This window comes from Paroedura picta, chromosome 10 (genome assembly GCF_049243985.1).
Source record: "Paroedura picta isolate Pp20150507F chromosome 10, Ppicta_v3.0, whole genome shotgun sequence".
In the NCBI taxonomy this organism is placed as follows: Eukaryota; Metazoa; Chordata; class Lepidosauria; order Squamata; family Gekkonidae; genus Paroedura; species Paroedura picta.
In genome coordinates this window covers 2007613-2023222 of record NC_135378.1, presented here as the reverse complement: position 1 = coordinate 2023222, position 15610 = coordinate 2007613, and the positions used below count along the sequence as shown (strand labels likewise).

The 15610-nt window shown below is 50.6% G+C and overlaps 2 protein-coding genes across 3 annotated transcripts in view; one reads left to right on the top strand and one right to left on the bottom strand.

Moving 5' to 3' along the window:
• Positions 1 to 15610, top strand: part of FOXM1 (forkhead box M1) — a 222687-nt gene that overhangs the window by 49514 nt on the left and 157563 nt on the right. The gene's annotated exons all lie outside the window — the stretch shown is intronic.
• Positions 1 to 15610, bottom strand: part of TSPAN9 (tetraspanin 9) — a 129299-nt gene that overhangs the window by 85147 nt on the left and 28542 nt on the right. Inside the window, exon 1 of one of the 2 annotated variants that reach the window (XM_077301814.1) lies at positions 8317 to 8380. The exons of the other annotated variant lie outside the window; for it this stretch is intronic. Within the exon in view, the coding sequence (XP_077157929.1) occupies positions 8317 to 8377 (61 nt within the window). The 5' untranslated portion in view covers positions 8378 to 8380. Of the gene's footprint in view, positions 1 to 8316; positions 8381 to 15610 lie in introns of those variants that run through there. 2 annotated transcript variants of the gene reach the window in all.

Here is a 15610-nt window from a genome sequence, read left to right as displayed (position 1 = left end):
GTACTGTGGCATGCTGCGGGGAGAGGGGGTGTCCCCCTCCCAAGCAGATTTCTTGTGCAAAAATTGTGTGTGTGTGTGTGTGTATGGGGGGGGGGGATTTCACCAATCTTGCTGCTCCACAAGCACACACATTCCATGCTTAGCAGCACAATCAGCAGGGTCCACGAGAAAACTGCCACGGGGGGAGCCCTGTGGTGCCCTTCCAAGGCTGCTTGGGCTCCTCTCCTCGAAAAGAAAAAGGGCAGCCGCACGTCAACAAGAGAGGCGCCGTCTCCTGTCCGTTTTCTCCACGCTGCTCTGTCTCCTGGGTGCTCCTCTCGATCCCTTGCCCTCGGAGGGGTGTGTGTGCAAACAAGGGTGGTCCAAGGAAATAGAAATTGACACCAGGGTTGTTTGGACGAGGTGCCCAAACTCACTACTTGCCTTTTTTGCAGTTAGGAAAAGACTAGAAAGCATGTCTGCCTCACATTCTGATCTACTGTCTCCGAGATGCAGACTCCTCATTGGAAGTTTTGTTCCAAATTCACAGCAGCTTAATTTTTCCGTGTGCGTCTCAGACGTCTGCCTCACGGCAGCTCCTTTTGTAGCCAAAAGAGCCCCACGAAGGCTGCCTCCTATGCCCCTATTTGGCAATGGCAGAACTGCCGGGAGACTCGGAGGCCCCGCAGGTGCCTGGATGTGGGGGTCTCTTTCTGCTGCGAGGGGGTGTGGGACTTGGCCAAGGCATCGTCATAAAGTGCAAACAACTTCGTGGCTTATTTCAGATTACTGCATTAAGATATTTTCATTTTTTGCCCTGAGTTTGGTCTTTTCCTTAAAAGTCTGCCCTTCCGTTGACTGTGCAAACAACCCCTCCCCAAAGTTCTCCAGAAACAGCTATCATTGGGGGGGGGGCGGGGGGGTCATGCTATTTGCAGCCTCTGCTTGAGACGGCCAAGCAATTCTGCCGAGGACCGAGCTGAGTGGGCACAAAACAAAGACGGGCCACACAGCGCCGGTGATGTAGGAGAGACACAGCGGGACAGAGCTGAGTTCCATCCACAACTGGGTTGCATTCCTGGCCAGCAGCTTCTCCTTGCAGCCACTTGTCCCCACGGGCCGTGGGAGACCACTTGGCTCCAGGAGGCTGATGTGACCCTGCGCCTTGCGCAGCGGCTTCAACTCCATGACCCTGGAGGTCCCTTCCAACTCTAGGACTCAATGGCATTCTTCGCCTTGTCGGTCCAAAGCCCCTGGACTGACTGACTGAGCACAAACTTCTCAACTTTTAGAGCCCACAGGAAGAAACATCAGTTTAGAGTTTTAAAAATGTGTGTGCATGGGGGAGGGGGGGGATTTAAATCAATGCAATATTTTCTTTCTTGTCAAACATAAACTACTGGGCTACATTAACAGCATGCAATAAGCAAATTTGCAGCTGCCTTACGTGAACGTGGCATCAGTTTCTCAGCATCCTGCTTGCTGGTGTGGCACTGGTGGCTTTCATGGGGCTGCTGCGACTCCAGCAAAGCAGGCCCTGAGGAACTAACTTCACGCCGTGGCCATGCGGGCTGCTGGGTCTGTCGACAGCTGCATTTCCAGAGCAGGAAGCAGACAAGAGTCTGGAGGTCTGTGTGCTAAAAGGAGTGGTGCCTGGTCACAAAAGTTTTGCCAGAGTCGCTTAACTTCAGATATTTAATTTCAAATATATGCATTTTATTCATGTTAGCCCCCCCCCCCCGAGTCTAGTCTAGGGTCGACCTCTGGGACTTCCGAAGCCTCAAAGCCCTGTCCAAAATATGCTGGGTTAAGGACCCATTTGTAGGAAAGGCATCCCCTTCCGCTTCACCTGTCAGCTTCCACGCTGAGTTTGCCTGCTATGCGGAGAGCTCTCAGGCCTGCCCTTAGTTGAAGCGCTTTCTCCCAAATCTGGAGAGCCCCTCTGCATGGGGGTGAGAGGAGGAGCCTCCTTGTTTGCTCAGGCAGGACATGTCGGAGGGGCCGTCCGTGTGGATCGGCACATGCTTCTCAGCCACCACATCTGCAAAGGTTGTCAGGGCAAACCACACAGCTCCGAATTCCAACAAGCGGAGGTGACATTCTTCGTCGCGTCCGTTCCAAAGCCTGACTAACTTTCACAACGTGCACCCCAGCCTTATAGGGATGCATCCATAGTCAGAGCACTCCTTAAAATAGACATGAATCCCTCAACCACCAACGCAAGGATCGAATAGCGACTCTTGGGAAGGCAAACTCCGAAAAGGGTTCCGTCTACTGGGACTGAACTGGCTGAGGAACCTCCCCGGTAAACTTCTCACCGGCCATCTGGCACACGGCACAACTGCCGCTGTCAAGCCCACAAGGCCCAATAAAAGTCGAAGCGAGAGTACTGACTGACCAGGGTTGTGCCCAGCGGCACCCAAATCGGCCGTTTCAGGCCAACACAACCAGCGCCGCGGGGGGGGGGGGGGGAGGCACGGGCACTGGTGCATCAGTACGCGCACACACGCAGGCACGGCGCTCCATGCCTGCATGCGTGCACCGTTGCACATTGGCACCCGCAACCCCCCCCCTGTGGTGCGCCACTGGCGCCAGCCTGGAACGGCCAATTTGGACGCTGCCACCCGCAACCCTAGTACTAGCTGACATCTGTTCCGGTCTCCTTGTCCCCCTGCGGAACTGCTATCCCCTCATCCCGAGGAAGGGAACCAGGGGCAGCCCTGGAATCCCCAAAAGGTCTTCCTTTAAGTCCGCGGTCTGAGCAGGTTGCGAGGATCCCAGATACCCGGATTTTGCGGGTTTCTGGGGAGGATCCCGCAAGGAGCCAATATAGATAAGGGAAAATTCCTAAACAAAGCCACCACCACTGCAAGGCAGTGACTAATCCGAATGGCAGAATGGCATACTGAAAGAACCCCTGTGGAACCAACAAAACCTTCTATGCAGCTCCCAGAACTTAATATGAATACAGGCGTCCTTTAGATCCAGGAGCACAAACAAGTCGTTTTGTGATGCAAACTTGACTACAGCCAAGAGAGGTAATCAGAACTTGGAAACAGTAAAAAAATTAATGCCCTTAAATCCAATATGGATCTAGAACTTCTATCTTTTTTCTCAACAAGAATGAAACAGGAGAAAAATCCCAAAAAGGAAAGGCCCTCTAGGACCTTCTCTATGGCCCCTTTGGCTACTAAATCCGAGATCTGTAGGTCTAACTGGGGAAAGTCATTGTTAAGGGCCTGGGAACCTAACTGGGAACTGACAGAAACTCTAACGGTAACTTAAGGGGGAAAAAATAAACTGGTAACACTGTACCAGGCAGAGGAGAAAAACCATACATGATGCCTATGGGTGATGTTGTAGCCATTGTTCGAGCAGCTACCTCCACAGCATGTCCTCCCACATTAAGCACCTCTTTTGAGATCCGAATAGCCCTGGTCTGTATTAATCATGCCAAGTGGCACTGTTCTTCAGGAAGGGCTTCCAGGTACTTCCCCAGACTTTCCCATCAACCAATAGCCACCACTGACATCCTGGTAACAGCCAATTCTAAAGTTCAGTGTGGCTGGAGAGTAAGCCTTTCTACCAGCGCATCCGGGTGCCTGCTCTCTCTTTCAGTGGGGGCCAGATGCAGTTCCGGTTTCAGGTAAACCATCTTGAGACAGTACGACTGAGAGGGACAGTATATAAGTCCACAAATAAGTAAAATAAATAAATCCCACTTCCTGCTATACAGGCAACCCAACTTCTTGGGGGCTGCCTAAATGGATGTGGAGCAACTTCAGAAAGGGATCATCAGCTCATCAAGGCCATGGATAATTGGAATGGCTGTAGATGTTGCGCTTAGGATCTTGTCCTTTGGGCAGACATCTGAGGTAGAAACATTGAGTTCTAAAGACCTTGCCATTCAAAGAAGCTACTCCCCATGGAAGGGGTAGTCTTCACGAGGGGGTACCCCTGAAGAATCACCAACTACCCCTTGGAGAAGAGTGACAAGTGGAGTGCCTCATGGATCTGTCCTGGACCCTTTGTAGTTCAACATTTTAGTAACTGGCTGCTGGTGGAATTGATTTACCTGTTCATACAACCCCCCCCCCCTGCGGCAGGTTAGCAAAGCGTGGTTGAGCCACTTTTGAGGGAAACTGCTGTCTTCCGCTTTCTACCCCTTCCTCATGCTTACAAATTGCTATTTAAAATGTCCTTAGCACTTTCTACAATGCCACCCCCCCCCATGATTTCCTGTGGATGTTTAAAAAACATTAATGCTGTAGTGCTAAAGCAATCTAGCCCTCCAGCGCTATAGTGGCACCACTGACTCCAGCGAAGAAGTGCAGGGAGAAAAAGTGGCCCTTCAGAGACACTTCATGACTGGAAGGAAATTCTCAGCATTGTCCTTCCTTCCTTCCACACTGCAAGGGAAAAGAGGCCACAGCTCAGAATGCATCCCTCCTAACCAGCCCTCCTACCATCTCTCCTAATTATTAAGCAGGCTCTTCACATTATCAGAATTAGGGACAGGAAGATTGGAGCATCTGCTGCTGGGAAAGCCTGCCTGTAATTCCTTGCCTCTAAGAGATTTGCAGAATGGGCCGAGGAGGCAGAGAACTCCGAACCACAAGCACATGTGGCCAGATGCTATTAAGCAGATGACACTGCGACAGACTGGGCAAGTAAGACGAGTCTCAGAAAGGAAAAGAAATGTTAAGCGGGAACTCACAGAGATATATATTAATAACCCCTTTCTCTTCTTAAGTAAGTACCTCAACAACAACAATAATCTATCTGATCTGGGGAATTAATTTAGTAATGCTCCTTCCTAATCTGTTAACAGCCGTCTTGGCCAGGATTTCAGTCCTGTGTTTAGTAAAAGGAATGGAATCCAAGAAGGAAACAGCTACATGCACCGAACACCCATCCTCTTAATTACTACAGAGTAGACCCATGAAAGACAGAAGGAATTGCGACAAAGGCAGGATCTTATCCTCAACATATTTGCAGAAAGCACCAGCCCAAGCAAACAAAACAGGGATTAGTAATTATAAGCTTTCCTAAATTCTTTGGGTAATCCATCTGGCCCAGGAGGTCCACCAGACAGTGCAGATGGGGAGGGGGGAGGGGGGGCGGCTCATGAAGCACTTACAGACACCCAGCAGGAACAGATACACAGAACAGGCCATCCCAAAGTGCTCCTTTTGCTGCTGCAGGCAAAGCTTCTGCGGGGGAAGAGAAGCGTGGATAGTGGACTGCTTTCCAGCCCACCAGTTGGGACCCCAAAGTGGGTTGAGGAGCCTCTGAAAAGGGGTCTCAGGCCAGCCCTCCCTGCCCTGCCCTGCCCTGCCCTGCCCTGCCCTGCCCTGCCCTGCCCTGCCCTGCCCTGCCCTGCCCTGCCCTGCCCTTTCCATCGCTCTCTTTCGAATTCTGGAAGCGGAACGGTGGCCCAGGAAACAGCATCTCCCGCGGCAGGCTGGTCAAGTAAACCGGTGCTTCCTCGAGTGAGGTGCTGAGAACCGCAAGGGGGCTTAGTGGAAGGAGACGGTGGTCAAGGATTGGGACAGTCTCCACAGACAAAGGCTGAGTATGTCAGAACATCCACTTCTGTAGGATTCACAGCGGGGCAGCTGTGCCCTTTGTATGATATCTGCTGGTTTTCAAAAGCACCGGGTTAGCCATTGCTGAAAATGGGACGCTGAACTAGATGGAGGCCAACATCCCAGTTTGCCCGGAGCACCAAAAAGCCTCCTGCCAACCCCAGCTGGATCACCATGCCTAGTGCCCTAGGGCGTGTGGGTCAGCAGAGTCCAAAGGGTGGGAAGTGCTGGGGGAGAATAAAGTGGGAATAGGCTCCACCAGGCGTCTCGACCCATCCCATACTGTTGGCCCATCAAGGAGCCCAATGCCCCCTGCCCGGATTGGCAGCTGCTCACCAAGGTAATCTTTAAATGGACAGCAAAAGGAACTGATCTGGGGGCAGGGGCAGGCAGGGGCACGGCTGAGAGAATTGTCTGCCTCTGAGGAGGGCTTGTTCCCTAGCTGAGGGATGATTCAGAGCTCTGTAGTGGGTAAGGTAAAGGGGGTGGGGGGCTCATTCTGTCAGCAGGAGCCGGCCCTGCTGCTTAGCTCTCTGGGAAAGGCGGGGGAGCTTGGTCTGTTTAGCCTGGAGAGGAGACGACTGAGAGGGGATCTGATAACCATCTTCAAGCATTTAAAAGGTTGCCATATAGGATGGAGCAGAGTTGTTCTCTCTTGCCCCAGAGGGACAGACCAGAACCAATGGGATGAAATTAATTCAAAGGAAATTCCATCTAAACATCCGGAAGAAGTTCCTGACAGTCAGAGCGGTTTCTCAGTGGAACAGGCTTCCTCGGGAGGTGGTGGGTTCTCCTTCCCTGAAGATTTTTAAGCAGAGGCTGGAGAGCCATCTGATGGAGAGGCTGATTCTGTGAAGGTTAAGGGGGGTGGCAGGTGACAGTGGGTGAGCGATAGGGTTGTGAGTGTCCTGCATAGTGCGGGGGGTTGGACTAGATGACCCAGGATGTCCCTTCCAACTCTATGATTCTGATTCTATGATTCTATGATCTCTGAGTCCTTTGTTAAAACTGTCTGCCAAAAATCCATTACTCTGATTTAACTTCTAACCCCCTGGCTCCCCCCCACACCTGCCCATTTGGGTGCAAAAAGCACTTGTCATGACATGCCCATGTCCAGGCGGGAAGACAATAACCGGCCCCTCCTACCTCGGGCTGAGAAGCAAGAGAAGAGTGTCCCAGAGAGCAAAGCAGCAGGGCCAGAATTCCAAAGCTAGCTCAAGTGCCCTAATTCAGCTACAATTCACACCTAAGATAATCAATTACATAAGACAAAAAGCAAAACAGAAAAAAACTCATTGATACATATTTTTTATTATTGCATTTCTAGCCCACCATTCTCCAGAGACTCGTGATGTGTTACAGGATATGAAACCCCATAATACACCATAAAAACACAACCATCAGACCCGCTAAAAACCCCAGTAAAACAAGACTGACGGCATAAACATACACAGAGCAGTCTAGCCCAGGGTGGGGTACAAAAGAGGTTAGTGCAGAATCTGAGGAGGGGTTTTGTTGTTATCAACCGTCTTGCAGGCCCTGCAGAACTGTGGCAGCTGGGTCAGGGCCCTCGGCTCTCCCAGGAGCCCATTCCACCCGGTCGGGGCCAGGACTGAAAAGGCCCCGGCCCGGGTCAAGGCCAGGCATGTGTCTTTGGGGCCAGGGACCTTCAGCAGATTAGCGCCCACTGAACAAAGGGCCCTGCGGGGGGCAGAGAAAGCGATCCCTCCAATAGGGAGGGCCCAAGCCCCAGATGGCCTTAAAGAGGAGCACCAGAACCTTGAACTTGATCCGCGCCGCAACTGACAAACGAAAGCAGCTGCCCTCTGAGAGGTCTCGTAGCAGCCCCACTATGGACCAGCTTGAGCTTCTGGGTCAAGGACAAGGGCAGGCCAGCACACAGCAAGTCATACAACTCCACTCCAGAGTAGCCCTGTTGGTCTGAAGGAGCACAATAAAGTCAGAGTCCAGTAGTGCTGGCACTCGAAAGCTCACACCTTGAACAAATCTTTGTTGGTCTTAAAAGTGCCCGACTGGACTCTGATTTTATTCCACTCTAGAGGTGACCGTTGCATGGATCACTCTGGCCACACAGTCGGGAGACAAGTGCCGACACCTGCAGATGGCAACGTAGCAGATTTATAGGGAATGGCATGTATGCAGGGAACTTACAGAACCATTAACTTACAGGAAAGTTCACAAACTAAACGCCTGGGGGACTCGTATGAAGGATTGTGATGTCTCTACTCTCATGCACAAAGTACGGGAAATGAGGAAGAACTAGAAGCCCTAATAAAGGAAGGGGACTATGGTCTAATAGGCATTACAGAAACCGGGTGGGAGAACTCTCACAACTGGAAAAATAGGACTGAAGAGTGCAACTTATTTTTAAAGGAAGACAAATAAAGAAGGGGGAGGAGTAGCACTATATGTTAAGGATGCAGTTCAGTTGAAAGATTTTTGGTAAAATTAAAAGGAGTAGGAAATAATTGTGATATTGTGGCAGGGGTCTGCTATAGACCGCCAGGCCAGGCAGAGGACTTGGAGAAGATGCTCCTAGACCAGATTACGAAGTTCTCAGAGAGACAGGACCTGGTGGCCATGGGAGATTTCAACTGCCCAGATATCTGTTGGAAGAGCAACTCTGCTAAAAATCCAGTAAATTCTTGACATGTCTTGGGGACAACTTCATTTCCCAGAAAGTGGAAGGGGCAACCAGGGGGTCTGCAATTTTTGAGTTGATTCTCACCAATAGGGAAGAAGTGGTTGATGAGGTAAAAGTTGTGGATGAGCTTGGTGGTAGTGACCATGTGATTTTGGACTTTATGATCCTGGGGAAGAGAAAAGCTGCATGTAGTCACACATAGAGGCTGCACCTCAGGAGTCCGAGGCTCTCAGAAGCTTGCCTCGAAGGGGACACTGTACTCCTGTTTCATTTTGTTTCACTAAGAACTACAATTGGATTTTATTTATTTACTAGGAATTAAGCCCGCTGTGCTTGAAATACAGCGGGCGCTAGGTGGGGGATAATGTGGACACAGGAGGGTGTTGTAGGGGCCCTGGCGTTGAGGGGTGGTGGCTGTCAGTCTGGGTCCCCCCTGGCGATCCTGGAGACTCACCGGGTCTCGGGCAGGCGGCAGCGTGCTGGCTCATAGGTGGTCAGCGGGAGGGCAGGCGGGTGAGGGCAGCCTCCGAAGGCTCCGCGTGTCGGTCTAGCGGCAGCGACCCCTCGGCGGCGGTCCTTGTTGCCACGGCATTGTCGGCGGGGCGGTGGCATCGGAGCGGGCCCGCGGCGTCGGCAGATGAATGGCGGCCATGTTGTATCCTCGAAGTTGGCGTGGGCGGGGGTGCCGTGGCAGTGGCTCCGGGGCGGCGCGCCGTGCAGTGGCGCTATTTTCTGGAGGCAGCGGCGGGGCGCTGGGCGAGGAGCGGCTCCGCAGCATAGGCCGAGTCATGGGCGCCATCTTGAATCCTCGTGGGTGGTGGCGGCGGCAAAGTGGGAAGCGGGAGCATGTAAATGGGGGTTTGGGGGTGGGAAGGGCGCGGGTGTCGGCAGGGGGGGAGGCTTGGTGTAGGTCGGGCTGGGAAGGGCGTGGTGTGGGTGGGGTGGGGACGGATGCTCGGGGTGGGGGTGGGAAGGGCTCGGGTGGGGGTTAGGGGGGTAGGAGGTCCGTGCACCGGACTGGCGGGGAAGGGCAGTCGCTGGGCGGAGGGGAAGAAGTTCCCCTGGAGCCCAGCGGCGTGAGGCAAGGCTCCTGGCCGGCAGCCATCCAGCAAGGATGGCTGCTCGGGAGGAGTGAATAGTGGCGGGCCTTCTGGGAGACGGGCCAAGTGGCCAACAGGGAGGCGCGCTTTGCGCACCTCCCAATTGGCCTCTTGGCCCATGAGTGGTTCTTGGAGAGGGCCAATCAGGATCCGCTTAGCGGCTCCTGATTGGCCGTCTCTGAGTTTTTATCCCAGACGGGTCCCGCCCTAACTCCTTCCCACCAGCCCTTACTGCTGTATTTAGTCTGCGGTGCCCTGCGCCGCGGGACGTTTAAAGATTGTAACAGCAGAGTTATATACAGGAAGCATATAATAATATAAAATATGTAACCAGGATGATAATGAGCCTCTTGTGGTGCAGAGTGGTAAGGCAGCCATCTGACAGCTTTGCCCATGAGGCTGGGAGTTCAATCCCAGCAGCCAGCTCAAGGTTGACTCAGCCTTCCATCCTTCCGAGGTCGGTAAAATGAGTACCCAGCTTGCTTGCTGGGGGGTAAACGGTAATGACTGGGGAAGGCACTGGCAAACCACCCCGTATTGAGTCTGCCAAGAAAACGCTGGAGGGCGTCACCCCAAGGGTCAGACATGACCCGGTGCTTGCACAGGGGATACCTTTACCTTTACCTTTAACCAGGATGATACAACAGTTATGCAAATTGTTTGGGCAATTCCCCTAAATATTAATAGTTATACGTTTTCAATCCACTCAGTGCAGCTGAGGAGAGTTCAAAGAGCTTCATCATATGACACATTCGGAAGACAAATAAAAATAGTTTGACGGGCTGCATCTCATTCCATTCCGGTCCTGGTATTTAAACAACCGGTCTGTACTAGGCTTGTGCATGGGGGAGAATTCTGGACCATTCCAGTTCCGGGGTGAGTCAATTCGACCTAATCAAATCAATTTGGACTAACCTGAAAAGGTCAAACGTTTTTCTCCTGTACCTGTTCATCGGGGAAGGCAGGGGCAGGGTTCGTGTGCCCCCTTCCCTGCTGGCTCTTTAAATGTTGGCGACGGCAGGTGCAGCGTTCCCCAGCCTCCATTCCCCAATGCAAACCCCTGGGAAGGCGGGGTGGGGAGAGAGCATCAAACAACGGATCAGCTTTTTGTCGGGACCTTTAAATGCTTTTCCCCTCAGCTTTCTCTGGCGGTGGAGAACTCTCTCTGCTGCCAGCAAAGGTTAGGAGAGGAGGCATTTATGGGCCTGTGGAGCTGCCTGAGAAAACAAGGGGGAGGCATTTAAAAGGTGTGTCAAGCAGTTGGAAGGGGAAGGCTGGGAACAGGGGACATTTAAAGTGCCACCAAACAGGCACTCCTCACTAATCATGTTTGGCAACTCTTCCTTCACCACCTCCACCAGCCTTTCAAGCTGGCTGCAGGAGGACTGAGAAGGGTGGGTGCGGAAAGGACAAGTCCACCCCATGCTTGCCCTCCCAGATCCCAGCCTGCAGCCAGTGGCAGGAAGCTTGAGAAGGACGGGCATGAAGAGAACAAGTCCACCCCACACAATGGCCCTCCCAGATCCCAGCCTGCAATTGGCTACAGGAGGCTTGGGGAAGGCAGGTGTGGAGAGGAAAAGTCTACCCTATCCCCAATCTCCCCGTGCCTTGAGAAGCTGCCTCTCTCTCTCCTCTGCCTTCTCAGGCCGTACCTGAGAAAGTGTGTGTGTGGGGGGGTGTTTAAAAAGCATGCTAAGCAGCTGATGTGACAGCATCACTTGCATGAGGGGCCCTTTAAATGCCCCCCCCCAATGTTTTCTGACAATAGAGAGGTTCACTGCTGCCAGAGAAAACTTGGGGGACATTTAAAGGGCCCCCCAAGCAGCTGATGCTAGCACATCAGCTGCTTGCTGCTGGGGGGGGACAGGCTGAATTGTGGCCAAATCACGAAATTGCAGCCACTGCTAATTTGGTCCGTTTAAAGTGCAGGGATGAGTAGTTCAGGTTAGGTAGGTCCGCAATGTACACAAATTGGCATTGGTCTGGTTATTTTTCGGCTTATCTGAACCAAATTGCCCATTTCTAATCTGCACAACTGCCAAAGCCTGAACACTTTTCCTAGAGAGCACTTTGGTCAGCAAACTTCAACAAGCTGAGACTCCCCAGGCCCAAGGAGGTGCACCTGGCCTCAGTCTGGGCCCCCTTTTGGCCCTAGCCCCAGCTTGGTGGAATGAACTCCCAGAGGATATCAGGGTACTGTTGGAACTTCCCCAGTCCCAGGTGCAGGTGAGAGCACTTATCCAGCACTTACCCCACTCTTTTCCACCCCTCCCTCTCTTTTTCATTTGGGACTGCTTTCAATCCAGAACTGGAAAACAGTATTAATGTTTAAAACTTAATTGTACTGTATGATGCTCGTTTAAAACGTTTTTTACATTTTTCATTTTTTATTATTAGCCACTGAATTTAATTGATGATACTTGTTATATATCACCATAAGGTGACTAGTTCAAGAGGGAGCAGTATATATATTGAAATATAAATAAAGAAAGAGAAGGAAAAAACAAAGGTATCTCTACTGGACAATGGGCAGTAACAAGCAGAGACTCTGTTGTTATGCCCCTTATGAACTTCTCCAGAACCCTCTGGCACTGAGGTCCAAAATGGCACCCCTCGAAAATACTCATGAACCCAACATTCAGAGCTCTGGATAGGGATACTAGCCAGGCAGCTACCTGGCTTGATGTACCATCCAGATTTCCCCAGAGTACTGGTGGGCTTACACCTAGGCTGATTTTGCACTTACTTTGTTTATTCCATTGTCAATCCTGCGGAATTCAAATTGTTTTGAACCCAGAACTTCCTCATTGCTTTCCCTCGACTTAAAATACAAAGTGGTCTGCACTTCATTGGGGAAGCTGAGAGTGGGGAGGGCGCAGGAAGTCCAGCTGGCATGTTTTATTTCTCCTCTTTTGACTGCTGGTGGAGAAGCCTAGTGCAGCACGAGGCTGCTCGTCTCTTTCCTTAACATGTGGGGGGGGGGGAGCTGCCAGTAGCTGCCTCTCAGAGAACGAGGCAAATCTCTGCTGATTCTGGAGCACAGTCGCTTTAAAGCAGATTCCAGAGAGGAAAAAATAAATCCTGGGAGGAAAGTTTTACAACCAGTAACTCTTTGAACTGGTGCCCAGCCAATCAGGGACAGACTGCTTCTTGACCTCAGTAGGTGGATCAATTACACCGAGTTATCACAGGGAAAGGTAGGGTCACAGCAGCTCAGTCATGCATGTTGCAGATGGAAAATTTAAAGCGCCCAAAATCAAAATGGAAGTCAAATTCAGTGTAGACGGCAGGGATTTAATCCGACTGGGAGTGGGTAAAAAGCCCTGTGTAGACTCCACCCTAGTTTTTCAACATACTCCAGACTTTCCTACTGGAATATCTGAAATCCAAATGTGCAGTGGCTTTTGTTTATTTTTCACTACATAAACGTTCAGAGAGAGCCAGTTTTGTGTAGTGGTTAGGAGAACCCCTCCCTATGAGGGGCGACCCTGCAAGGACTAGATGGCCTGTACGGCCCTTTCTGACTCCAGGATCCAGATAACAAATGGGCCTCTGGCTTCCCATGTAGTTCGTGCCCATCCTTAGGCTATATCTGTCCCAGAGCAGGAAGAGGAGGGAGATCTATCTGCTGCCCACGAAGGGCACCTGGGCCCTCCTCATCCATGTGCCTCCCAATTCCACCACAACGTTACAAAGCCAACCCAGTCAAGCTGAGGCCTCTAGCGACGGGAGATTCTCACAGAGTTTTCCCTGATACTGCCGGAGTTCACACCAGCCAGTTTTGCTGAGGCTGGCTTTTGCTCTATGACCCTGGTTTATCCCAGGTCTGCTCCTCAAACCAGATTCTCCTTGTTTGTTGCAATTGGAGACTGTTGACTGATTTTTCTGCCACTAGCAATAGGTATTTTTTAAAAGTCTGTGCTCTTTTTAAATGAGTTATATATTTTATTTAGAATAAAAACAAGAAATAACAGCACAGCATATAATAAAATTTGCATTATGATATTGTTTGTTATGTCTTTTGTTTATTTCCATTATTCTTTAATTTCTAATAACATCTTAACACAAAAACAGATATACAGAAGACTGTCTTCTGAACTGCTCTGAATTGACAGGGAAAGTAGGATACATAGAATCATAAAATCATGGAGCTGGAAGGGAACCCCAAGGTCATCTAGTCTAACCCTCTGCACAGCGCAGGAACTCACAACTACCTGCCCACCCACAGTGACCCCAATTTCATGCCCAAGTGATCCCCCCACCACCAAACATCTCCAGAATCCAGCATTCAAATTCTGTGGGATATTAAATGCCTCAGACTTTGGACCAGGATTTTGATTTTGGACGAGTTCAGCTGCCAACAACTTTTGCCTACTCAGGTAAGTCCCAGCCAGCTTCATACTCTGTCGAACTGGCTCTCAGGCACACTTTGGAAACCTTGGAGAGTCAGAAGTTTCCGCCAGCAAGTCAGACATATTTTTCCTGTGAGAAAAGAATGGGGAGAATGCAGCTAGACCATTAAGAAACCTGTTCAAAAGTCAACTCGATACATGATGACCGCTTGTTCTGTGAGAGAAATTCAAACTAACCTTCTGTAGGGGGGGGGGGAGCTTTCTAAGAAAGCTGAGACAGCAGCTGGAAAGATTTCATGCCTTCTGCCTTCCTTAAAGCCCCTGAGAGCTCTCCCCCAAACAAGGAAGGGCCAAGGCTCAGAGCGGCCCCGAGTGACACGGGCTTCAGAACGCAACCAAAGCAAAGACCTCTCCAGTTAGCCTGCTGACTTTATTGCTGCTGGTCTTCATACAGTAGGAGCATTAGATATTTTTATTTGTATATAGCCATAGGCCTTTACAAAATATAAAATACAAATTTATAATGTATTCATATAGCAAAAACCAACTTGATCTACAGAGCACACGCGTTCAAATCAATGTCTGGAGAGGGTTACCATCAAAGGAAGCACTATATTTCAATACAGATGTAAGAATTTTGACTGCTCTGGGAGCCCAAGGCCACAGGTGAGCGTTAGGGAAAGAGTGACACAGATAGCAGTTCATGAGCTCACAACCTCCTCCACCCTCCTCATTCCATCATGCATGGCACTGCACCCCCACTCTGACCAGAACAGAGCAGAATGCTGCACAACTCACACACACACACACACACACACACACACACACAGCAACCTGGTTGGACGCATGGCATGGGAAGAGCAGCCAGGTGATCTTACGTCAGCCACCCAACGGCATCCCAAGTGAAATGAGTCCAGAATAAAAGTCTGAAGAGAAAGTTGTTGCACATTCCTGTTCTTAAAGGGGATCAAAACATTGGATTCACCTGAAGGGTTCTTCCCTTCAGTGGGGCAAGGTCATCCAGAGTGGCTAGGTCATGTCTCTGCAGTCATGGACACCTCATGTCCTTTAACACTCCTTTCGCACAGTCCGAGTATCTTATTATGCCATTTGGACTTTCCAGCACTCTGGGGGCATTCATGAATCTCATAAATGAGGTCTTGCATTATCTGTTGTAGAGAGCCTCTTGTGGTGCAGAGTGGTAAGGCAGCTGTCTGAAAGCTTTGCCCATGAGGCTGGGAGTTCAATCCCAGCAGTCGGCTCAAGGTTGACTCAGCCTTCCATCCTTCCGAGGTTGGTAAAATGAGGACCCAGCTTGCTGTGGGGTAAACGGTAATGACTGGGGAAGGCACTGGCAAACCACCCCGTATTGAGTCTGCCATGAAAACGCTAGAGGGTGTCACCCCAAGGGTCAGACATGACTCGGTGCTTGCACAGGGGATACCTTTACCTTTACCTTTACTATCTGTTGTACAAGGGGCTTCTGGTTTATCTTGATGATAAACCTGAAATCCCAAACTCCCACAGGACCTGCAAAACGGAGATCCTCCACCAGGCATTTGCCTGAGAGTGACCACAGGTCCCCCCTCAGACAATCCCCTCCATGGCCTGAAGCAATCTGTCCTCTCTAAGGGCCTTAGCTAAGTTCCTGTTCCTGTTATACTGTTGTTTAAGATCACTGAAATTGTGTTATTTAGAACCACTGTTAGATTATTGTTGTTGTATTTGACTATGTTATATGTTAATTCGTTCCACGTATCCCCATGTGATGTTGTATGTAAACCGCTCTGAGCCATATGGAAGGGCAGTATAGAAATCAAATGAATAAATAATTTATTCTAAATCAAGGGATGAGCATGTACTCCTGGTACAAGAGGTATTGAAACGACTTCAAGCCAACCACCTCTATGCAAAGATTTCCAGTTG